The sequence below is a fragment of the Bombina bombina genome, chromosome 1, assembly GCF_027579735.1.
Source record: "Bombina bombina isolate aBomBom1 chromosome 1, aBomBom1.pri, whole genome shotgun sequence".
Classification (NCBI taxonomy): Eukaryota; Metazoa; Chordata; class Amphibia; order Anura; family Bombinatoridae; genus Bombina; species Bombina bombina.
In genome coordinates this window covers 25624326-25646545 of record NC_069499.1, presented here as the reverse complement: position 1 = coordinate 25646545, position 22220 = coordinate 25624326, and the positions used below count along the sequence as shown (strand labels likewise).

Genomic DNA, 22220 nt, shown 5'->3' with positions numbered 1-22220 from the left:
CAAACTTTGCCTCCTATGGAGGTGGTGAAGTAAGTTTGTGCTAGATTCTACGTTGATATGCGCTCCGCAGCAGGTTGGAGCCCGGTTTTCCTCTCAGCGTGCAGTGAATGTTAGAGGGATGTGAGGAGAGTATTGCCTATTTGAATGCAGTGATCTCCTCCTACGGGGTCTATTTCATAGGTTCTCTGTTATCGGTCGTAGAGATTCATCTCTTACCTCCCTTTTCAGATCGACGATATACTCTTATATATACCATTACCTCTGCTGATTCTCGTTTCAGTACTGGTTTGGCTTTCTACAACATGTAGATGAGTGTCCTGGGGTAAGTAAATCTTATTTTCTGTGACACTCTAAGCTATGGTTGGGCACTTTTTTATAAAGTTCTAAATATATGTATTCAAACATTTATTTGCCTTGACTCAGGTTGTTCAACATTCCTTATTTTCAGACAGTCAGTTTCATACTTGGGATAAATGCATTTGTTTCAATCATTTTTTCTTACCTTAAAAAATTTGACTTTTTTCCCTGTGGGCTGTTAGGCTCGCGGGGGCAGAAAATGCTTCATTTTATTGCGTCATTCTTGGCGCGGACTTTTTTGGCGCAAATTTTTTTTTTCTGTTTCCGGCGTCATACGTGTCGCCGGAAGTTGCGTCATTTTTTGACTTTTTTTGCGTCAAAAGTGTTGGCGTTCCGGATGTAGCGTCATTTTTTGTCTCCACATTATTTAAGTCTCATTATTTATTGCTTCTGGTTGCTAGAAGCTTGTTCACTGGCATTTTTTTCCCATTCCTGAAACTGTCATTTAAGGAATTTGATCAATTTTGCTTTATATGTTGTTTTTTCTATTACATATTGCAAGATGTTCCACGTTGCAACTGAGTCAGAAGATACTTCAGGAAAATCGCTGCCCGGTGCTGGAGCTACCAAGCTAAGTGTATCTGCTATAAATTTTTGGTATCTGTTTCTCCAGCTGTTGTTTGTATTGCATGTCATGACAAACTTATTAATGCAGATAAAATTTCCTTTAGTACTGTTACATTACCTGTTGCTGTTCCGTCAACATCTAATTTTCAGAGTGTTCCTGATAACATAAGAGATTTTATTTTTTAAATCCATTAAGAAGGCTATGTCTGTTATTTCTCCTTCTAGTATACATAAAAGTCTTTTAAAACTTCTCTTTTTTCAGATGAATTTTTAAATGAACATCATCATTCTGATACTGATAATGGTTCTTCTGGTTCAGAGGTTTCTGTCTCAGAGGTTGATGCTGATAAATCTTTGTATTTGTTCAAGATGGAATTTATTCGTTCTTTATTTAAAGAAGTATTAATTGCATTAGAAATAGAGGATTCTGGTCCTCTTGATACTAAATCTAAACGTTTAAATAAGGTTTTTAAATCTCCTGTAGTTATTCCAGAAGTGTTTTCTCTCCCTGATGCTATTTCTGAAGTAATTTCCAGGGAATGGAATAATTTGGGTAATTCATTTACTCCTTCTAAACGTTTAAGCAATTATCTCCTGTGCCATCTGACAGATTAGAGTTTTTTGGGACAAAATCCCTAAGGTTAATGGGGCTGTCTCTACTCCTGCTAAACGTACTACTATTCCTACGGCAGATAGTACTTCATTTAAGGATCCTTTAGATAGGAAAATTGAATCCTTTCTAAGAAAAGCTTACTTATGTTCAGGTAATCTTCTTAGACCTGCTATATTTTTAGCGGATGTTGCTGCAGCTTCAACTTTTTGGTTAGAAGCTTTAGCGCAACAAGTAACAGATCATAATTTTATAGCATTATTATTATTCTATAACATGCTAATAATTTTATTTGTGATACCATCTTTTGATATCATTAGAGTTGATGTCAGGTATATGTCTCTAACTATTTTAGCTAGAAAAGCTTTATGGCTTAAAACTTGGAATGCTGATATGTCTTCTAAGTCAACTTTGCTTTCCCTTTCTTTCCAGGGTAATAAATTATTCGGTTCTCAGTTGGATTCTATTATCTCAACTGTTACTGGAGGGAAAGGGAACTTTTTTACCAAAGGATAAAAAATCTAAGGTAAATTTAGGTCTAATAATCGTTTTCGTTCCTTTCCTCACAACAAGGAACAAAAGCCTGATCCTTCATCCTCAGGAGCGGTATCAGTTTGGAAACCATTTCCAGTTTGGAATATATCCAAGCCTTATAGAAACCTAAAGCCAGCTCCTAAGTACCCATGAAGGTGCGGCCCTCATTCCAGCTCAGCTGGTATGGGGCAGATTACGTTTTCTTCAAAGAAATTTGGATCAATTCCGTTCACAATCTCTGGTTTCAGAACATTGTTTCAGAAAGGTACAGAATTGGCTTCAAGTTAAGGCCTCCTGCAAAGAGATTTTTTTCTTTCCCGTGTCCCAGTAAACACAGCAAAGGCTCAGCATTTCTGAAATGTGTTTCAGATCTAGAGTTGGCTGGAGTAATTATGCCAGTTCCAGTTCTGGAACAGGGGCTGGGGTTTTATTCTATCTCTTCATTGTACCAAAGAAGGTAAATTCCTTCAGACCAGTTCCGGATCTATCAATATTGAATCGTTATGTAAGGATACCAACATTCAAGATTGTAACTGTAGGACTATCCTGCCTTTGTTTAGCAAGGGCATTATATGTCTACAATAGATTTACAGGATGCATATCTGCCTATTCCGATTCATCCAGATCACTTTTAGTTTCTGAGATTCTCTTTTTAGACAAGCATTACCAGTTTTGTGGCTCTACCGTTTGGCCTAGCATCAGCTCCAAGAATTTTTTCAAAGGTTCTCGGTGCCCTTCTGTCTGTAATCAGAGAACAGGGTTTTGGTATTTCCTTATTTGGATGATATCTTGGTACTTGCTCAGTCTTCACATTTTCGCAGAATCTCATACGAATCGACTTGTGTTGTTTCTTCAAGATCATGGTTGGAGGATCATTTTACCAATCAGTTCATTGATTCCTCAGACAAGGGTAACCTTTTTAGGTTTCCAGATAGATTCAGTGTCTATGACTCTGTCCTTGTCAGACAAGAGAAGTTTAACATTGATATCAGCTTGTCAAAATCACAATTCCCTTTGGTAGCCTTATGCATGGAAATTTTAGGTCTTAGGACTGCCGCATCGAATGCGATCTCCTTTGCTCGTTTTCACATGCGACCTCTTCAGCTCTTTATGCTGAACCAATGGTGCAGGGATTACACAAAGATATCTTTAAACCGATTATACGACACTCTCTGACATGGTGGACAGATCACCATCGTTTAGTTCAGGGGGCTTCTTTGTTCTTCCGACCTGGACTATAATCTCAACAGATGCAAGTCTTACAGGTTGGGGAGCTGTGTGGGGGTCTCTGACGGCACAAGGGGTTTGGGAATCTCAGGAGGTGTCATGTTATGTCTCAGGATATCATGTGAGAGCCTCATTGTCTGGAACAGTTGCTTTAAAGGAAGATTAGTAGAAGCCATACTGATTGAAAATGAAAACAAATTTATTTACACAACAGAATACTTTGTTTAAGCAAATACTTGCAGAATATTTAAATATGCTACTCAGGTATGTTAAGACCACATACAGCAGGAGTGAAAATAAACAAACAAAGTAAGCAGAGATGCAGATTCAGAAAGGAAAGTCTTTCTCCTACTAATTGCTGAGTGCAGGATTTGCACAAGGCAGGATACAAACTTGCAAACTGGTAACAGGTTTAAAGGTAAAGTCTCTCTCCTTGTAATTGCTGAGTGCAGGAATTGCACAATGCAGGAAACAACTTGCAAACTGGTAACAGGTTTAAAGGTAAAGTCTCTCTCCTTGTAATTGCTGAAGGCAGGAAACAAACTTGCAAACTGGTAACAGGTTTAAAGGTAAAGGCTTTGCCCTGGTAATACCTTGTAAACAGGTGCAAAGGAAATCTTTCTCCTGGCAATGGCCAAGTGCAGGAATTGCATAAAGCAGGAAACAAACTTGTAGATTGGTAACAGGTTTAAAGGTAAAGGCTTTCTCCTGGTAATACCTTGTAAACAGGTGCAAAGGTGAAGTCTTTCTCCTGGCAATAGCTGAGTGCAGGAATTTGCATAAAGCAGGAAACAAACTTGAAGATTGGTAACAGGTTTAAAGGTAAAGGCTTTCTCCTGGTAATACCTTGTAAACAGGTGCAAAGGAAATCTTTCTCCAAAGAAGTACAGGAAACAGGTTCTGACTTGACAAAACAGATCCAATGTGAAGACCAAAATGCAGACTAAAAGCCATCCTTAAATAGGGAGGTTTTGCACAGGGTTGGTTCTGATTAATTCCAGAATTGAGAACACCTGTGTGTTGCACAGGTGTAATAACAAGTAAGGCAAATAGTTATTTATCAGATCATTTAAGATCCATGCTATTGCTAGAACTGGCTGTGGCTCAACATGTAAGCAAACAGAAATAGCAACCACAGAGTCACAGGTTCAAATCCCCACACAGCCCTTCTTAGCAGAATGCCTCCCAGACCTTTTCTTTTTCTTTTTCGTCTGGAGGCTTGGTTCATGACAGGAGGTGAGATTACCTATCAATATTTTGGAACTCCGTGAAATTTTCAGAGCTCTTCAGTCTTGGCCTCTTCTGAAGAGAGAGTTGTTCATTTGTTTTCAGATAGACAATGTCACAACTGTGGCATACATCAATCATCAAGGAGGGACTCACAGTCCTCTGGCTATGAAAGAAGTATCTCGAATTTTGGTTTGGGCGGAATCCAGCTCCTGTCTAATCTCTGTGGTTCATATCCCAGGTATAGACAATTGGGAAGCGGATTATCTCAGTCGCCAAACGTTGCATCCGGGCGAATGGTCTCTTCACCCAGAGGTATTTCTTCAGATTGTTCAATGTGGGAACTCCCAGAAATAGATCTGATGGCTTCTCATCTAAACAAGAAACTTCCCTGGTATCTGTCCAGATCCCGGGATCCTCGGGCGGAGGCAGTGGATGCATTATGACTTCCTTACAAGTATCATCCTGCCTATATCTTTTCGCCTCTAGTTCTTCTTCCAAGAGTATTCTCCAAGATTCTAAAGGAATGCTCGTTTGTCCTGCTGGTAGCTCCAGCATGGCCTCACAGGTTTTGGTATGCGGATCTTGTCCGGATGGCCTCTTGCCAGCTGTGGACTCTTCCGTTAAGACCAGACTTTCTGTCGCAAGGTCCTTTTTTCCATCAGGATCTCAAATCCTTAAATTTTAAGGTATGGAGTTTGAACGCTTGATTCTTGGTCAAAGAGGTTTCTCTGACTCTGTGATTGATACTATGTGACAGGCTCGTAAATCTGTATCTAGAGAGATATATTATAGAGTCTGGAAGACTTATATTTCTTAGTGTCTTTCTCATCTTTTTTCTTGGCATTCTTTTTGAATACCGAGAATTTTACAGTTTCTTCAGGATGGTTTAGATAAAGGTTTGTCCGCAAGTTCCTTGAAAAGACAAATCTCTGCTCTTTCTGTTCTTTTTCACAGAAGGATTGCTAATCTTCCTGATATTCATTGTTTTGTACAAGCTTTGTTTCGTATAAAACCTGTCATTAAGTCAATTTTTCCTCCTTGGAGTTTGAATTTGGTTCTGGGGGCTCTTCAAGCTCCTCCTTTTGAACCCATGCATTCTTTGGTCGTTATATTACTTTCTTGGAAAGTTTTGTTTCTTTTGGCCATCTCTTCTGTCAGAAGAGTCTCTGAATTATCTGCTCTTTCTTGTGAGTCTCCTTTTCTGATTTTGCATCAGGATAAGGCGGTGCTGCGAACTTCTTTCGAAATTTTTACCTAAGGTTGTGAATTCTAACAACATTAGTAGAGAAATTGTGGTTCCTTCATTATGTCCTAATCCTATGAATTCTAAGGAGAACTCATTGCATTCTTTGGATGCTGTTAGAGCTTTGTAATATTATGTTGAAGCTACTAAGTCTTTCCGAAAGACTTCTAGTCTTTCCGAAAGACTTCTAGTCTATTTGTCATCTATTTGTCATCTTTTCCGGTTCTTGAAAAGGCCAGAAAGCTTCTGCCATTTCTTTGGCATCTTGGTTGAAATCTTTATTTCATCATGCCTATGTCGAGTCGGGTAAAATTCCGCCTCGAAGGATTACAGCTCATTCTACTAGGTCAGTTTCTACTTCCTGGGCGTTTAGGAATGAAGCTTCGGTTGATCAGATTTGCAAAGCAGCAACTTGGTCCTCTTTGCATACTTTTACTAAATTCTACCATTTTGATGTGTTTTCTTCTTCTGAAGCAGTTTTTGGTAGAAAAGTACTTCAGGCAGTGGTTTCAGTTTGAATCTTCTGCTTATGTTTTTCATTAAACTTTATTCTGGGTGTGGATTATTTTCAGCATTTTATCCCTCCCTCTCTAGTGACTCTTGCGTGGAAAGATCCACATCTTGGGTAGTCATTATCCCATACGTCACTAGCTCATGGACTCTTGCTAATTACATGAAAGAAAACATAATTTATGTAAGAACTTACCTGATAAATTCATTTCTTTCATATTAGCAAGAGTCCATGAGGCCCGCCCTTTTTTGTGGTGGTTATGATTTTTTTGTATAAAGCACAATTATTCCAATTCCTTATTTTATATGCTTTCGCACTTTTTTCTTATCACCCCACTTCTTGGCTATTCGTTAAACTGAATTGTGGGTATGGTGAGGGGTGTATTTATAGGCATTTTAAGGTTTGGGAAACTTTGCCCCTCCTGGTAGGAATGTATATCCCATACGTCACTAGCTCATGGACTCTTGCTAATATGAAAGAAATGAATTTATCAGGTAAGTTCTTACATAAATTATGTTTTTTGGTCAATTGTCGGCACATTTAGTTTCCAGGCATGTGCTGATTGAAGAGTGCGAGCTCGGACATAGGGCACCAGTAATTGTTTTAAGTAGCTTGGTCCCTGATTATGCAGAGCTTTGTAGGAAAGCAGCAATATCTTAAATATTATGCGCCATTGGCAGCCAGTGCAGGGAGTGGAGGATGTCACATGGCAGAATTTTGTCTGACCAGTTAGCAGCTTTGCTGTAGCGTTTTGTACCAACTGAAGGCGATGGAGAAGTTTCTCTGGGAGACCATAATAAAGGGTAAAGCAGTAGTTTAAATGTAATCTCACCAATACATAGATGGTCATGGGAAGATCTTTTGTAGGAATCAAGTGCCTGATCCGGGCTATATTATTTACATGAAAGAATAAGGCTTGTACTGTGGCTGATATATGCCAAAAGATATGTTAAGGATATATTTATATATTAAATGTAGAAGATAACAATAAGTACATATTAGATAAACATTTCAATATGTGGATATGAAAACAATAAGATCACAATTATTGATAAAATCACAGTAAATAAAATACTAAACAATGCTAAAAATAAGCTGTAAGGTGCGCCTTAAAAAGAGGAAAAATAAGGAAAAAATGAATAATTGAATGTCTCTGGTCCCTGTCGTTCAGTGAAAAAGTCACATCAAAGAAATGAGTCTTGACAAAGGCCTATGACCTAGGGCCGAAACGCGTCGACAGTATTGGTAAGTCTCATTTCAATTTGTTATATAAGATTTTTAGCACTATTGCACTATTGTGATATATCTTCACAGGTTACTAGAAAGACACTTTCATTCAACACACTAGAATATTCTCCACACCACAGAGAAGAGTTTCTGTAAGGATATTTTTCATATTTTTGTTTTATTCACTTTGATACACATTTTTTTTCAATTTTTATCATTTTTTTTCAATTTTTATCATTTTTATTCATTTTTTCACTTTTTGATATATTTTTTATCACATTTATTCCATTTGACACATTTGTCAATTTCTAGGATTACTATTCCCTATTTTTGGTATTTTTTTGTTTTTTAAGTATTGGATTCTTTACCACTACACACCGGAGCACCACCATATTGGAACACACAAACATTTGGATATTTCTTTGATGTGACTTTTTTACTGAACGACAGGGACCAGAGACATTCGATTATTCATTTTTTCCTTATTTTTCCTCTTTTTAAGGTGCACCTTACAGCTTGTTTTAAGCATTGTTTAGTATTTTATTTACTGTGATTTTATCAATAATTGTGATCTTATTGTTTTTATATCCACATATTGGACTGTTTATCTAATATGTACTTATTGTTATCTTCTACATTTAATATATAAATATATCCTTTACATATCTTTTGGCGCTCCTCACTCAATTTTCAGTATCATATCCTCCTCAGGTGAGCTCCTCAGGTACCTATGTGCAGAGCGACTTAAGTATTGCCCAAGCGCTTAGCCTCACACTTACTGTGGCTGATATATGATGTTTCATGGAAAGTTCACTGTCAATCACCAAGATTTCTTACTAGATTTGAGGTTTGTAGTTTTGATCCCCAATATTCTAGACCAATTTGTTGTTGTTGCAGCTTAGTTATCATCACACTATCTGTAGCCATCACACTTCTGTTTGGTCTCGGTTTGTGTCCACCAACTGACATTCATCCATTCCAAGAGATCAGCAAGAATCATATTGCAGCTCATGGTGTATGTTAAGGGAACCAATCATCTCTCTAGCTTATTTTGTACCGCCCCAACAAACCCCTAGACCAATCAGGGAAGCAATATGAAACGCAGTGCATCAGAGACTGAAATAATATGTTGGTCTCTGATGTGTAAAGTAGCTCTGGTTGTTAAGGATCTAAAAAAACTATGGAAATCTCACTTAGAGTAACCATGAAAATCTTGTGTCATTACCCCACACGTGTGCAGCTTTGCTGGGGACAGACTGGTTAGTTTGGATCTGTGATCCACTTTACTAGACTGTGCAATGCATTCATATAAAAAAGGTTACGTATGACCAGGACATTGTGCAGATCTCAGAGCCCAGATTTGTGTGTACACAACGACAGTACTGCTCCAGCAAACTGTTTCACGTATGCAGAAATCACGGTGACTTTGTTCCTTTCATTCTTAGTGATGATCGTATTATATGTACTTATCTCTGTATTTGTCATATGGCTGAGAGCTGCCTATGGACGGCTATATAGAGGGGTGACTGACACGTTTATGTACAAGGGTGATAGGGGTGTTTATGTACTTATCTCTGTATTTGTCATTAGATATGGCTGAGAGCTGCCTATGGACGGCTATATAGAGGGGTAACTGACACGTTTATGTACAAGGGTGATTGGGGTGTATATGTACTTATCTCTGTATTTGTCATATGGCTGAGAGCTGCCTATGGACGGCTATACAGAGGGGTAACTGACACGTTTATGTACAAGGGTGATTGGGGTGTTTATGTACTTATCTCTGTATTTGTCATATGGCTGAGAGCTGCCTATGGACGGCTATATAGAGGGGTGACTGACACGTTTATGTACAAGGGTGATTGGGGTGTTTATGTACTTATCTCTGTATTTGTCATTAGATATGGCTGAGAGCTGCCTATGGACGGCTATACAGAGGGGTAACTGACACGTTTATGTACAAGGGTGATTGGGGTGTTTATGTACTTATCTCTGTATTTGTCATTAGATATGGCTGAGAGCTGCCTATGGACGGCTATATAGAGGGGTGACTGACACGTTTATGTACAAGGGTGATAGGGGTGTATATGTACTTATCTCTGTATTTGTCATATGGCTGAGAGCTGCCTATGGACGGCTATATAGAGGGGTGACTGACACGTTTATGTACAAGGGTGATTGGGGTGTTTATGTACTTATCTCTGTATTTGTCATTAGATATGGCTGAGAGCTGCCTATGGACGGCTATATAGAGGGGTGACTGACACGTTTATGTACAAGGGTGATTGGGGTGTATATGTACTTATCTCTGTATTTGTCATATGGCTGAGAGCTGCCTATGGACGGCTATACAGAGGGGTAACTGACACGTTTATGTACAAGGGTGATTGGGGTGTTTATGTACTTATCTCTGTATTTGTCATATGGCTGAGAGCTGCCTATGGACGGCTATATAGAGGGGTAACTGACACGTTTATGTACAAGGGTGATTGGGGTGTTTATGTACTTATCTCTGTATTTGTCATTAGATATGGCTGAGAGCTGCCTATGGACGGCTATATAGAGGGGTGACTGACACGTTTATGTACAAGGGTGATTGGGGTGTTTATGTACATAGGTGACCAGGGGAGATTTGATCAAATTGATTTAAAATACAATATAAATCACTAGCCAGTAAGACTCAATTTAAATCCTGGTTTTCTACATAAAGGTTTCATCTTTAGAATATCTTTTCAGATTATGTTTCCAGTTATATCAGAAAATGACTGATTTAGTTATGTAGCATTAGAAATACATAGAAATGATTAAACTCCAGTTTAATAGGTTCAGATTTCATCAACTTTTCAGCTGCACTTTATTGAAAGGGGAAAAAGAATAATTACCATAAAGGGACAGTAAAGTAAAAATTAAACTTTCAGGAATCAGAGCAGCAATTTTATACAACTTTACAATATACTTACTGTTAGCAAAATTTGCTTTGTTCTCTTGGTATCTTTAATTGAAGAGTAATACAAGCTAGACTCATAAGCGCTCAGGAGTGTGCACGTGTCTTTAGTACTCTGGCAGTGTTTTGCAATATTATTTGTAGCTTTGTTATACAATGTTGCAAAACACTGCCAGAGTACTAAAGACACGTGCACACTCCTGAGCGCTTATGAGTCTTCCTAGTTTTACTGTTCAATAAAAGATACCAAGAGAACAAAGCAAATTTGATAACAGAAGTAAATTGGAAATTTGTTTAAAATCACATGCTCTATCTGATTCATGAGAGTTTCATTTTGACTTTACTGTCCCTTTAATAATAATAATAATAATAATAATAATAATAATAATTTAAATAGCTTTTTCGAACTAAAACAATAACATTGTATTTCATTTTTACTGCTTGCCCCTCTCTCTGCATGTTATATATGTAACTAATATCTTTATGTATATGTAACTAATATGTATATGTAAATAATATATTTATGTGTATGTAGCTAATATATTTATGTATATGTAACTAATATATATTTATTTATATATATATATATATATATATATATATATATATATATATATATATATATATATGTGTAACTAATATGTATATGTAATGTAGCTAATATATTTATGTATATGTAACTAATATCTTTATGTATATGTAACTAATATGTATATGTAAATAATATATTTATGTGTATGTAGCTAATATATTTATGTATATGTAACTAATATATATTTATTTATATATATATATATATATATATATATATATATATATATATATATATGTAACTAATATGTATATGTAGCTAATATATTTATGTATATGTAACTAATATCTTTATGTATATGTAACTAATATGTATATGTAACTAATATCTTTATGTATATGTAACTAATATATTTATGTAACTAATATATGTATATGTAACTAATATAATTATGTATATGTAACTAATATCTTTATGTATATGTAACTAATATATTTATGTATAAGTAACTAATATATTTATGTATAAGTAACTAATATTTTTATGTATTTGTAACTAATATATTTATGTATATGTAACTAATATATTTATGTATATGTAACTAATATATTTATGTATATGTAACTAATATCTTTATGTATATGTAACTAATATATTTATGTATATGTAACTAATATATTTATGTATATGTAACTAATATGTATATGTAACTAATATCTTTATGTATATGTAACTAATATCTTTATGTATATGTGACTAATATATTTATTTATTTATGTATATGTAACTAATATCTTTATGTATATGTAACTAATATCTTTATGTATATGTAACTAATATCTTTATGTATTTGTAACTAATATATTTATGTATATGTAACTAATATCTTTATGTATATGTAACTAATATATTTATGTAAATGTAACTAATATATTTATGTATATGTAACTAATATGTATATGTAACTAATATCTTTATGTATATGTGACTAATATATTTATTTATGTATATGTAACTAATATCTTTATGTATATGTAACTAATATCTTTATGTATATGTAACTAATATATTTATGTATATGTAGCTAATATATTTATGTATTTGTAACTAATATATTTATGTATATGTATCTCAGGGTATCTTTATACATTTATTTGACTTTTTTTTTTCTAGCACCAGAATGCATCTGCTGTCTCAGACCTCTTTACAGATATCCAGGATGGACACATAATTCTGGACCTGCTTGAGGTTCTGTCTGGTGAAGAACTGGTAAACTCCTTAAATAAAATCTTTCTTCTTATTGTATAGACAAGTGCAATACAGTCCTCTCTGGCAGGAAGGAGCTTAAAATGTCGTATTGTCTCTTGCAGCCACGAGAAAAAGGTAGAAACGTGTTCCAGGCTAGAAGCAACATAGACACCGCTCTGAGCTTCCTAAAGAAAATATCGGTGAGTTTCCGCTTGTCAAGATCAAGTATCTCTGCCAAAAAAATATTCCTGTATTAATAACAGTGGGTTTTTTTCTTCTTGTTTTTGTTTATAGATCAAACTCATAAATATTCATGTGGAAGACATCATTAGTGGCAAACGGTCTATTGTGCTTGGCCTGATTTGGAGAATCATTTTACATTTTCATGTAAGAATTAGGCTTAAAATACTACATTGCACATACAAATCTGTTATTAGACTGAAATAATGGTTATGGAAAAGGCAGAAAAAGAATTACTGGGAATCTGACCGTTTTCTGTTTATTATTTCATATGACAACTAACAATAGAAACAAACATTTTTTACGTACTAGATTTGTGTCTGCATAACTTTATTTTTCCCAGAAATAAACAGTATATATGAAGACAGAAAGGCATATATATTCTTTTAAAAGTCTAAAGCTTGTTACATTATTTTGCATTTTAACATCCAATAAAAGAAGCTTTTAAACCACTGGTACCGCAGTTAATCAATAGCGTGACTGACATACAGGAGTAGACCGTGTGCGCCTGCATGTGTAATGAGTATTGATGTCACATGTGAAGTTACAGCCAATGACTGCATATGGTGAGAGTCACATGAAAGTAGAGTAAAGTAAAGTGACTATATGGCAATATTCCCCTTACATGTGTTTCTGTAAAGAGCTGGCCGTGGGGATTTGTGTAAAGGGGAAACTTTTTTGGATAATAAATTATAAACTAAAGGAACATCAAACCCAAAATTTTCTTCCAAGATTCAGATAAAACACAGTTTCTCCAACATAGGTGTGTCCGGTCCACGGCGTCATCCTTACTTGTGGGATATTCTCTTCCCCAACAGGAAATGGCAAAGAGCCCAGCAAAGCTGGTCACATGATCCCTCCTAGGCTCCGCCTACCCCAGTCATTCTCTTTGCCGTTGTACAGGCAACATCTCCACGGAGATGGCTTAGAGTTTTTTAGTGTTTAACTGTAGTTTTTATTATTCAATCAAGAGTTTGTTATTTTAAAATAGTGCTGGTATGTACTATTTACTCAGAAACAGAAAAGAGATGAAGATTTCTGTTTGTATGAGGAAAATGATTTTAGCAACCGTTACTAAAATCCATGGCTGTTCCACACAGGACTGTTGAGAGGAATTAACTTCAGTTGGGGGAACAGTGAGCAGTCTCTTGCTGCTTGAGGTATGACACATTCTAACAAGACGATGTAATGCTGGAAGCTGTCATTTTCCCTATGGGATCCGGTAAGCCATGTTTATTAAGATAGTAAATAAGGGCTTCACAAGGGCTTATTAAGACTGTAGACTTTTTCTGGGCTAAATCGATTCATTATTAACACATATTTAGCCTTGAGGAATCATTTAATCTGGGTATTTTGATAAGATTATATCGGCAGGCACTTTTTTAGACACCTTATTCTTTAGGGGCTTTCCCAAATCATAGGCAGAGCCTCATTTTCGCGCCGGTGTTGCGCACTTGTTTTTGAGAGGCATGACATGCAGTCGCATGTGTGAGGAGCTCTGATACATAGAAAAGACTTTCTGAAGGCGTCATTTGGTATCGTATTCCCCTTTGGGCTTGGTTGGGTCTCAGCAAAGCAGATACCAGGGACTGTAAAGGGGTTAAAGTTAAAAACGGCTCCGGTTCCGTTATTTTAAGGGTTAAAGCTTCCAAATTTGGTGTGCAATACTTTTAAGGCTTTAAGACACTGTGGTGAAATTTTGGTGAATTTTGAACAATTCCTTCATATTTTTTCGCAATTGCAGTAATAAAGTGTGTTCAGTTTAAAATTTAAAGTGACAGTAACGGTTTTATTTTAAAACGTTTTTTGTACTTTGTTATCAAGTTTATGCCTGTTTAACATGTCTGAACTACCAGATAGACTGTGTTCTGAATGTGGGGAAGCCAGAGTTCCTTCTCATTTAAATAAATGTGATTTATGTGACAATGACAATGATGCCCAAGATGATTCCTCAAGTGAGGGGAGTAAGCATGGTACTGCATCATTCCCTCCTTCGTCTACACGAGTCTTGCCCACTCAGGAGGCCCCTAGTACATCTAGCGCGCCAATACTCCTTACTATGCAACAATTAACGGCTGTAATGGATAATTCTGTCAAAAACATTTTAGCCAAAATGCACACTTATCAGCGTAAGCGCGACTGCTCTGTTTTAGATACTGAAGAGCATGACGACGCTGATAATAATGGTTCTGAAGGGCCCCTAAACCAGTCTGATGGGGCCAGGGAGGTTTTGTCTGAGGGAGAAATTACAGATTCAGGGAACATTTCTCAACAAGCTGAACCTGATGTGATTACATTTAAATTTAAGTTGGAACATCTCCGCGCTCTGCTTAAGGAGGTATTATCCACTCTGGATGATTGTGACAATTTGGTCATCCCAGAGAAGTTATGTAAAATGGACAAGTTCCTAGAGGTCCCGGGGCTCCCAGAAGCTTTTCCTATACCCAAGCGGGTGGCGGACATTGTAAATAAAGAATGGGAAAGGCCCGGTATTCCTTTCGTCCCTCCCCCCATATTTAAAAAATTGTTTCCTATGGTCGACCCCAGAAAGGACTTATGGCAGACAGTCCCCAAGGTCGAGGGAGCGGTTTCCACTTTAAACAAACGCACCACTATACCCATAGAAGATAGTTGTGCTTTCAAAGATCCTATGGATAAAAAATTAGAAGATTTACTTAAAAAGATGTTTGTTCAGCAGGGTTACCTTCTACAACCAATTTCATGCATTGTCCCTGTCGCTACAGCCGCATGTTTCTGGTTCGATGAGCTGGTAAAGGCGGTCGATAGTGATTCTCCTCCTTATGAGGAGATTATGGACAGAATCAATGCTCTCAAATTGGCTAATTCTTTCACCCTAGACGCCACTTTGCAATTGGATAGGTTAGCGGCTAAGAATTCTGGGTTTGCTATTGTGGCGCGCAGAGCGCTTTGGTTGAAATCTTGGTCAGCTGATGCGTCTTCCAAGAACAAGCTACTTAACATTCCTTTCAAGGGGAAAACGCTGTTTGGCCCTGACTTGAAAGAGATTATCTCTGATATCACTGGGGGTAAGGGCCATGCCCTTCCTCAGGATCGGCCTTTCAAGGCCAAAAATAAACCTAATTTTCGTCCCTTTCGTAGAAACGGACCAGCCCAAAGTGCTACGTCCTCTAAGCAAGAGGGTAATACTTCTCAAGCCAAGCAAGCTTGGAGACCAATGCAAGGCTGGAACAAGGGAAAGCAGGCCAAGAAACCTGCCACTGCTACCAAGACAGCATGAAAGGTTGGCCCCCGATCCGGGACCGGATCTGGTGGGGGGCAGACTCTCTCTCTTCGCTCAGGCTTGGGCGAGAGATGTTCTGGATCCTTGGACACTAGAAATAGTCTCCCAAGGTTATCTTCTGGAATTCAAGGGGCTTCCCCCAAGGGGGAGGTTCCACAGGTCTCAGTTGTCTTCAGACCACATAAAAAGACAGGCATTCTTACATTGTGTAGAAGACCTGTTAACAATGGGAGTGATTCATCCTGTTCCATTAGGAGAACAAGGGATGGGGTTCTACTCCAATCTGTTCATAGTTCCCAAAAAAGAGGGAACGTTCAGACCAATCTTGGATCTCAAGATCTTAAACAAGTTTCTCAAGGTTCCATCGTTCAAGATGGAAACCATTCGAACAATTCTTCCTTCCATCCAGGAAGGTCAATTCATGACCACGGTGGATTTAAAGGATGCGTATCTACATATTCCTATCCACAAGGAACATCATCGGTTCCTAAGGTTCGCATTCCTGGACAAGCATTACCAGTTCGTGGCGCTTCCTTTCGGATTAGCCACTGCTCCAAGGATTTTCACAAAGGTACTAGGGTCCCTTCTAGCTGTGCTAAGACCAAGGGGCATTGCTGTAGTACCTTACTTGGACGACATTCTGATTCAAGCGTCGTCCCTTCCTCAAGCAATGGCTCACACGGACATCGTCCTGGCCTTTCTCAGATCTCACGGATGGAAAGTGAACGTGGAAAAGAGTTCTCTATCTCCGTCGACAAGGGTTCCCTTCTTGGGAACAATAATAGACTCCTTAGAAATGAGGATTTTTCTGACAGAGGCCAGAAAAACAAGACTTCTAGACTCTTGTCGGATACTTCATTCCGTTCCTCTTCCTTCCATAGCGCAGTGCATGGAAGTGATAGGTTTGATGGTAGCGGCAATGGACATAGTTCCTTTTGCGCGCATTCATCTAAGACCATTACAACTGTGCATGCTCAGTCAGTGGAATGGGGACTATACAGACTTGTCTCCGAGGATACAAGTAAATCAGAGGACCAGAGACTCACTCCGTTGGTGGCTGTCCCTGGACAACCTGTCACAAGGGATGACCTTCCGCAGACCAGAGTGGGTCATTGTCACGACCGACGCCAGTCTGATGGGCTGGGGCGCGGTCTGGGGATCCCTGAAAGCTCAGGGTCTTTGGTCTCGGGAAGAATCTCTTCTACCGATAAATATTCTGGAACTGAGAGCGATATTCAATGCTCTCAAGGCTTGGCCTCAGCTAGCGAGGGCCAAGTTCATACGGTTTCAATCGGACAACATGACAACTGTTGCGTACATCAACCATCAGGGGGGAACAAAGAGTTCCCTGGCGATGGAAGAAGTGACCAAAATCATTCAATGGGCGGAGTCTCACTCCTGCCACCTGTCTGCAATCCACATCCCAGGAGTGGAAAATTGGGAAGCGGATTTTCTGAGTCGTCAGACATTGCATCCGGGGGAGTGGGAATTCCATCCGGAAATCTTTGTCCAAATCACTCAACTGTGGGGCATTCCAGACATGGATCTGATGGCCTCTCGTCAGAACTTCAAAGTTCCTTGCTACGGGTCCAGATCCAGGGATCCCAAGGCGGCTCTAGTGGATGCACTAGTAGCACCTTGGACCTTCAAACTAGCTTATGTATTCCCGCCGTTTCCTCTCATCCCCAGGCTGGTAGCCAGGATCAATCAGGAGAGGGCGTCGGTGATCTTGATAGCTCCTGCGTGGCCACGCAGGACTTGGTATGCAGATCTGGTGAATATGTCATCGGCTCCACCATGGAAGCTACCTTTGAGACGAGACCTTCTTGTTCAAGGTCCGTTCGAACATCCGAATCTGGTCTCACTCCAGCTGACTGCTTGGAGATTGAACGCTTGATCTTATCGAAGCGAGGGTTCTCAGATTCTGTTATCGATACTCTTGTTCAGGCCAGAAAGCCTGTAACTAGAAAGATTTACCACAAAATTTGGAAAAAATATATCTGTTGGTGTGAATCTAAAGGATTCCCTTGGGACAAGGTTAAGATTCCTAAGATTCTATCCTTCCTTCAAGAAGGATTGGAAAAAGGATTATCTGCAAGTTCCCTGAAGGGACAGATTTCTGCCTTGTCTGTGTTACTTCACAAAAAGCTGGCAGCTGTGCCAGATGTTCAAGCCTTTGTTCAGGCTCTGGTTAGAATCAAGCCTGTTTACAAACCTTTGACTCCTCCTTGGAGTCTCAACTTAGTTCTTTCAGAATTATCTGCTCTGCAGTGTTCTCCTCCTTATCTGGTGTTCCATGCAGATAAGGTGGTTTTACGTACTAAACCTGGTTTTCTTCCAAAAGTTGTTTCTAACAAAAACATTAACCAGGAGATTATCGTACCTTCTCTGTGCCCGAAACCAGTTTCAAAGAAGGAACGTTTGTTGAACAATTTGGATGTTGTTCGCGCTCTAAAATTCTATTTAGACGCTACAAAGGATTTTAGACAAACATCTTCCTTGTTTGTTGTTTATTCCGGTAAAAGGAGAGGTCAAAAAGCAACTTCTACCTCTCTCTCTTTTTGGATTAAAAGCATCATCAGATTGGCTTACGAGACTGCCGGACGGCAGCCTCCCGAAAGAATCACAGCTCATTCCACTAGGGCTGTGGCTTCCACATGGGCCTTCAAGAACGAGGCTTCTGTTGATCAGATATGTAGGGCAGCGACTTGGTCTTCACTGCACACTTTTACCAAATTTTACAAGTTTGATACTTTTGCTTCTTCTGAGGCTATTTTTGGGAGAAAGGTTTTGCAAGCCGTGGTGCCTTCCATCTAGGTGACCTGATTTGCTCCCTCCCATCATCCGTGTCCTAAAGCTTTGGTATTGGTTCCCACAAGTAAGGATGACGCCGTGGACCGGACACACCTATGTTGGAGAAAACAGAATTTATGTTTACCTGATAAATTACTTTCTCCAACGGTGTGTCCGGTCCACGGCCCGCCCTGGTTTTTTAATCAGGTCTGATATTTTATTTTCTTTAACTACAGTCACCACGGTATCATATGGTTTCTCCTATGCAAATATTCCTCCTTAACGTCGGTCGAATGACTGGGGTAGGCGGAGCCTAGGAGGGATCATGTGACCAGCTTTGCTGGGCTCTTTGCCATTTCCTGTTGGGGAAGAGAATATCCCACAAGTAAGGATGACGCCGTGGACCGGACACACCGTTGGAGAAAGTAATTTATCAGGTAAACATAAATTCTGTTTTTAAACAACTTTCCAATTTACTTTTATCAATTTTGCTTCATTCTCTTGGTATCCTATGTAAAGGAGCAGCACTGCGGCAATGATAAGAGGTATATTTGTGCAGCTACCAATTAGATAGCTTACAGCTCCTGAGAATACCTATATATGCTTTCATCAAAGGATATTAAGAGAACAAAGCAAATTAGAAATTAAAGTAAATTTGGAAAGTTGTCTAAATTTGTATGCGCTGTCTTAATCATGAAATCATTTTTTTGGGGTTTCATGTCCCTTTAAGGTAGTTTTAAAAGAAATTCTATTTTTCTTTTACTATATATATATATATGATCAGCATTTGAAATAAAATCAGTTTACATTTAGATTCAAACAAATATAGCAGTATCAGTTGAGCACTTCATACTAATGGTTACTAGATGATAAGGACAACTCCTACACACCTGATAAGTAAGTGTTGGTTTATTTATTTTAGGAGAAGAACTTCCTCTTTAGTCTTTCTATAAATTTTTATTTTATTTTGGTATTTTTACTGTCACTGTTATCTAATTGAACAGTTGCACCTTTTTGAGTGTTATCACAGAAAAATGAGATGTAAATACAGAAAAGCAGAATAATTTAGAAATTGTTTGACTCTAATAATTCTTGAATACAATGATAAAATTAATTAAATGAACAAGGAGTGTATCAGTTGTGCTGCTAAAATAAATATTACTTTTAACTCATTACTTGCTTTATGTTTTCAGATTGAAGGTTTAGCAGATATTTTAGCGGATGCAAAGGAATCGCAATCAGATAAAAGTGAGAGCAAAAATGGAGTGTCGCCTACAGCAAGCCCGCCGCAGAAGAAAAGCGCCAAATCCCGCTGGCAGGGATCTGCCAAGAAACTTCTGCTTCAGTGGGCAAAGGAGCAATGTGCTGCGTAAGTTGGGAAATGTGACGCATTTCATACCTCGAATGCCGTATAAACCAATGCAAGAAGGCGAAGCGTGAGTTACACCTTACACTAGAATATCTTTACAGAATACGGATGCAACAGCAAACTGGTAAATGTACAGGATGCCAGGTGGATAAAATACAGGGTTACTGAGGAGTAGGGATATGAAAAAGCATATATCAACTTTATTTTGTACATCAAATTTGTACGATTTTGCAAACAGATTTTAGCATTTCTACTAAAAGAATTTTGTGCAACTTATTTATCAGTTATATGGGTGTGGGATATAGCAGATTTTACAGTTGAAGTGTTATAAAACTCAAAAGTAAAATGCACATTAATGTATTTCAAACACCACCTCTGATTCAAGATTATGGGCTAGATTACAATTGGAGCGCTAAATATCACTTGCACTAATGTGCGCTGGTATTACAAGTTGATTGCACTTCCATAGCCTCCAATGGGAGCCTCGTTCTGATGCCGTTAGACTCGCATTAGAACCTCAGTGCAAGCGAAGTGGTTAGGTGGGTAGGTAGCGCAGCAATATTAAATAAATATGTATATGATTATATAGACATATATTTATGTGTTTATATGTGTATATACACATATTAACAAATGAATATATATGTATATAAGCATATACATATATATTTACTGGGAACACACAGTTCCCATAGACCGCAATGTAAAGGCACTTTTCAGTGCCATTTTTTTCTAAAACCCCACACCTGCCAACTTTAGCCCCAAAATACTGCCAAGTGCAGTTGTTTTATTAAAAAATAAACATTCTGCTATCTTTATTTCTCTTGTTAAGTGTGTTCAGTCCACGGGTCATCCATTACTTATGGGATATATTCTCCTTCCCAACAGGAAGTTGCAAGAGGATCACCCAAGCAGAGCTGCTATATAGCTCCTCCCCTCACATGTCATATCCAGTCATTCTCTTGCAACCCTCAACAAAGAAGGAGGTCGCGAGAGGAGCTGGAGTTTTTACTTAACTATTCTTCAATCAAAAGTTTGTTATTTTAAATGGCACCGGAGTGTGCTGTTTTTCTATCTCAGGCAGTATTTGGAAGAAGAAACTGCCTGCGTTTTTTTTCTATGATCTTAGCAGGCGTAACTAAGATCCACTGGCTGTTCTCGACATTCTGAGGAGTGGGGTAACTTCAGAAACTGGGAATAGCATGCGGGGTCCTCCGCAAATGAGGTATGTGCAGTACATTATTTTCTGAGAATGGAATTGACTAAGAAAATACTGCTGTTACCGTATGATGTAAGTACAGCCTTAAATGCAGTAGTGGCAACTGGTATAAGGCTGATAAATGTATGCGCAGTCGAGTTAATTTCTAGGGACTAGAATTTGACTGAGAAAATACTGTTAAAACTGAAATAATACTTAAGCCTTATCTGCAGTGGTAGCGACTGGTAGCAGGCTTAGTGATAACTTTACATGACATTGGAAAATGTTGTTTTTTAATAAAACGTTTACTGGCATGTTATTCGTTTTTGTGAGGTACTTTGGTGATAAATCTCTTTGGGCATGATTTTTTTCCACATGGCTAACATATAGTTTCTGCATGGAAACCGTTATATCAGGGCTCCCACTGTTGTGATAGGAGTGGGAGGGACCTTGTTTTAGCGCCTTGTTGCGCAGTTAAAATTCTAGCACAGTCTTCCTGCTTCTTCCTCCTTGATCCAGGACGTCTCTAGAGAGCTAAGGGGTCTGCAAAATTCATTTTTGAGGGAGGTAATCAGTCACAGCAGATCTGTGACAGTGTGCTTGACTGTGATTAAAAGCGTTAAATCTTAATTGATATCCGTTTTATCCGTTTTGGGTATTGAGGGGTTAATCATCCTTTTGCTAATGGGTGCAATCCTCTGCTAATATTACACTTCTTGTTAAGAATTGTTTAATTATATCTGTATTTTTGAAGCGCTGCAGCGTTTTTTATATTGCTTGTAAACTTATTGAAAGTGATTTCCAAGCTTGCTAGTTTCATTGCTAAGTCTGTTTAAACATGTCCGATTCAGAGGAAACTGTTTGTTCGTCATGTTCAAAAGCCAATGTGGAGCCCAATAGAACGATGTGTACCAATTGTATTGATATTGCTTTGAATAAAAGTCAATCTGTACCGATAGAGAAACTATCACCAGACAACGAGGGGGAAGTTATGCCGCCTAACTCTCCTCACGTGTCAGTACCTGCGTCTCCCGCTCGGGAGATGCGTAGGATTGAGACGCCAAGTACATCTAGGCCCTTACAAATCACTTTACATGATATGGCTAATGTTATGAAAGAAGTATTATA

The 22220-nt window shown here is 38.2% G+C and overlaps 1 protein-coding gene across 1 annotated transcript in view; it reads left to right on the top strand.

Moving 5' to 3' along the window:
* The window catches only part of SYNE2 (spectrin repeat containing nuclear envelope protein 2), a 799180-nt gene that overhangs the window by 149775 nt on the left and 627185 nt on the right, over positions 1-22220 (top strand). The window contains exons 4-7 of the mRNA XM_053697281.1: positions 12156-12251; positions 12353-12430; positions 12525-12617; positions 19719-19894. Coding sequence (XP_053553256.1) covers positions 12156-12251; positions 12353-12430; positions 12525-12617; positions 19719-19894 — 443 coding nt within the window. The remainder of the gene's footprint in view (positions 1-12155; positions 12252-12352; positions 12431-12524; positions 12618-19718; positions 19895-22220) is intronic.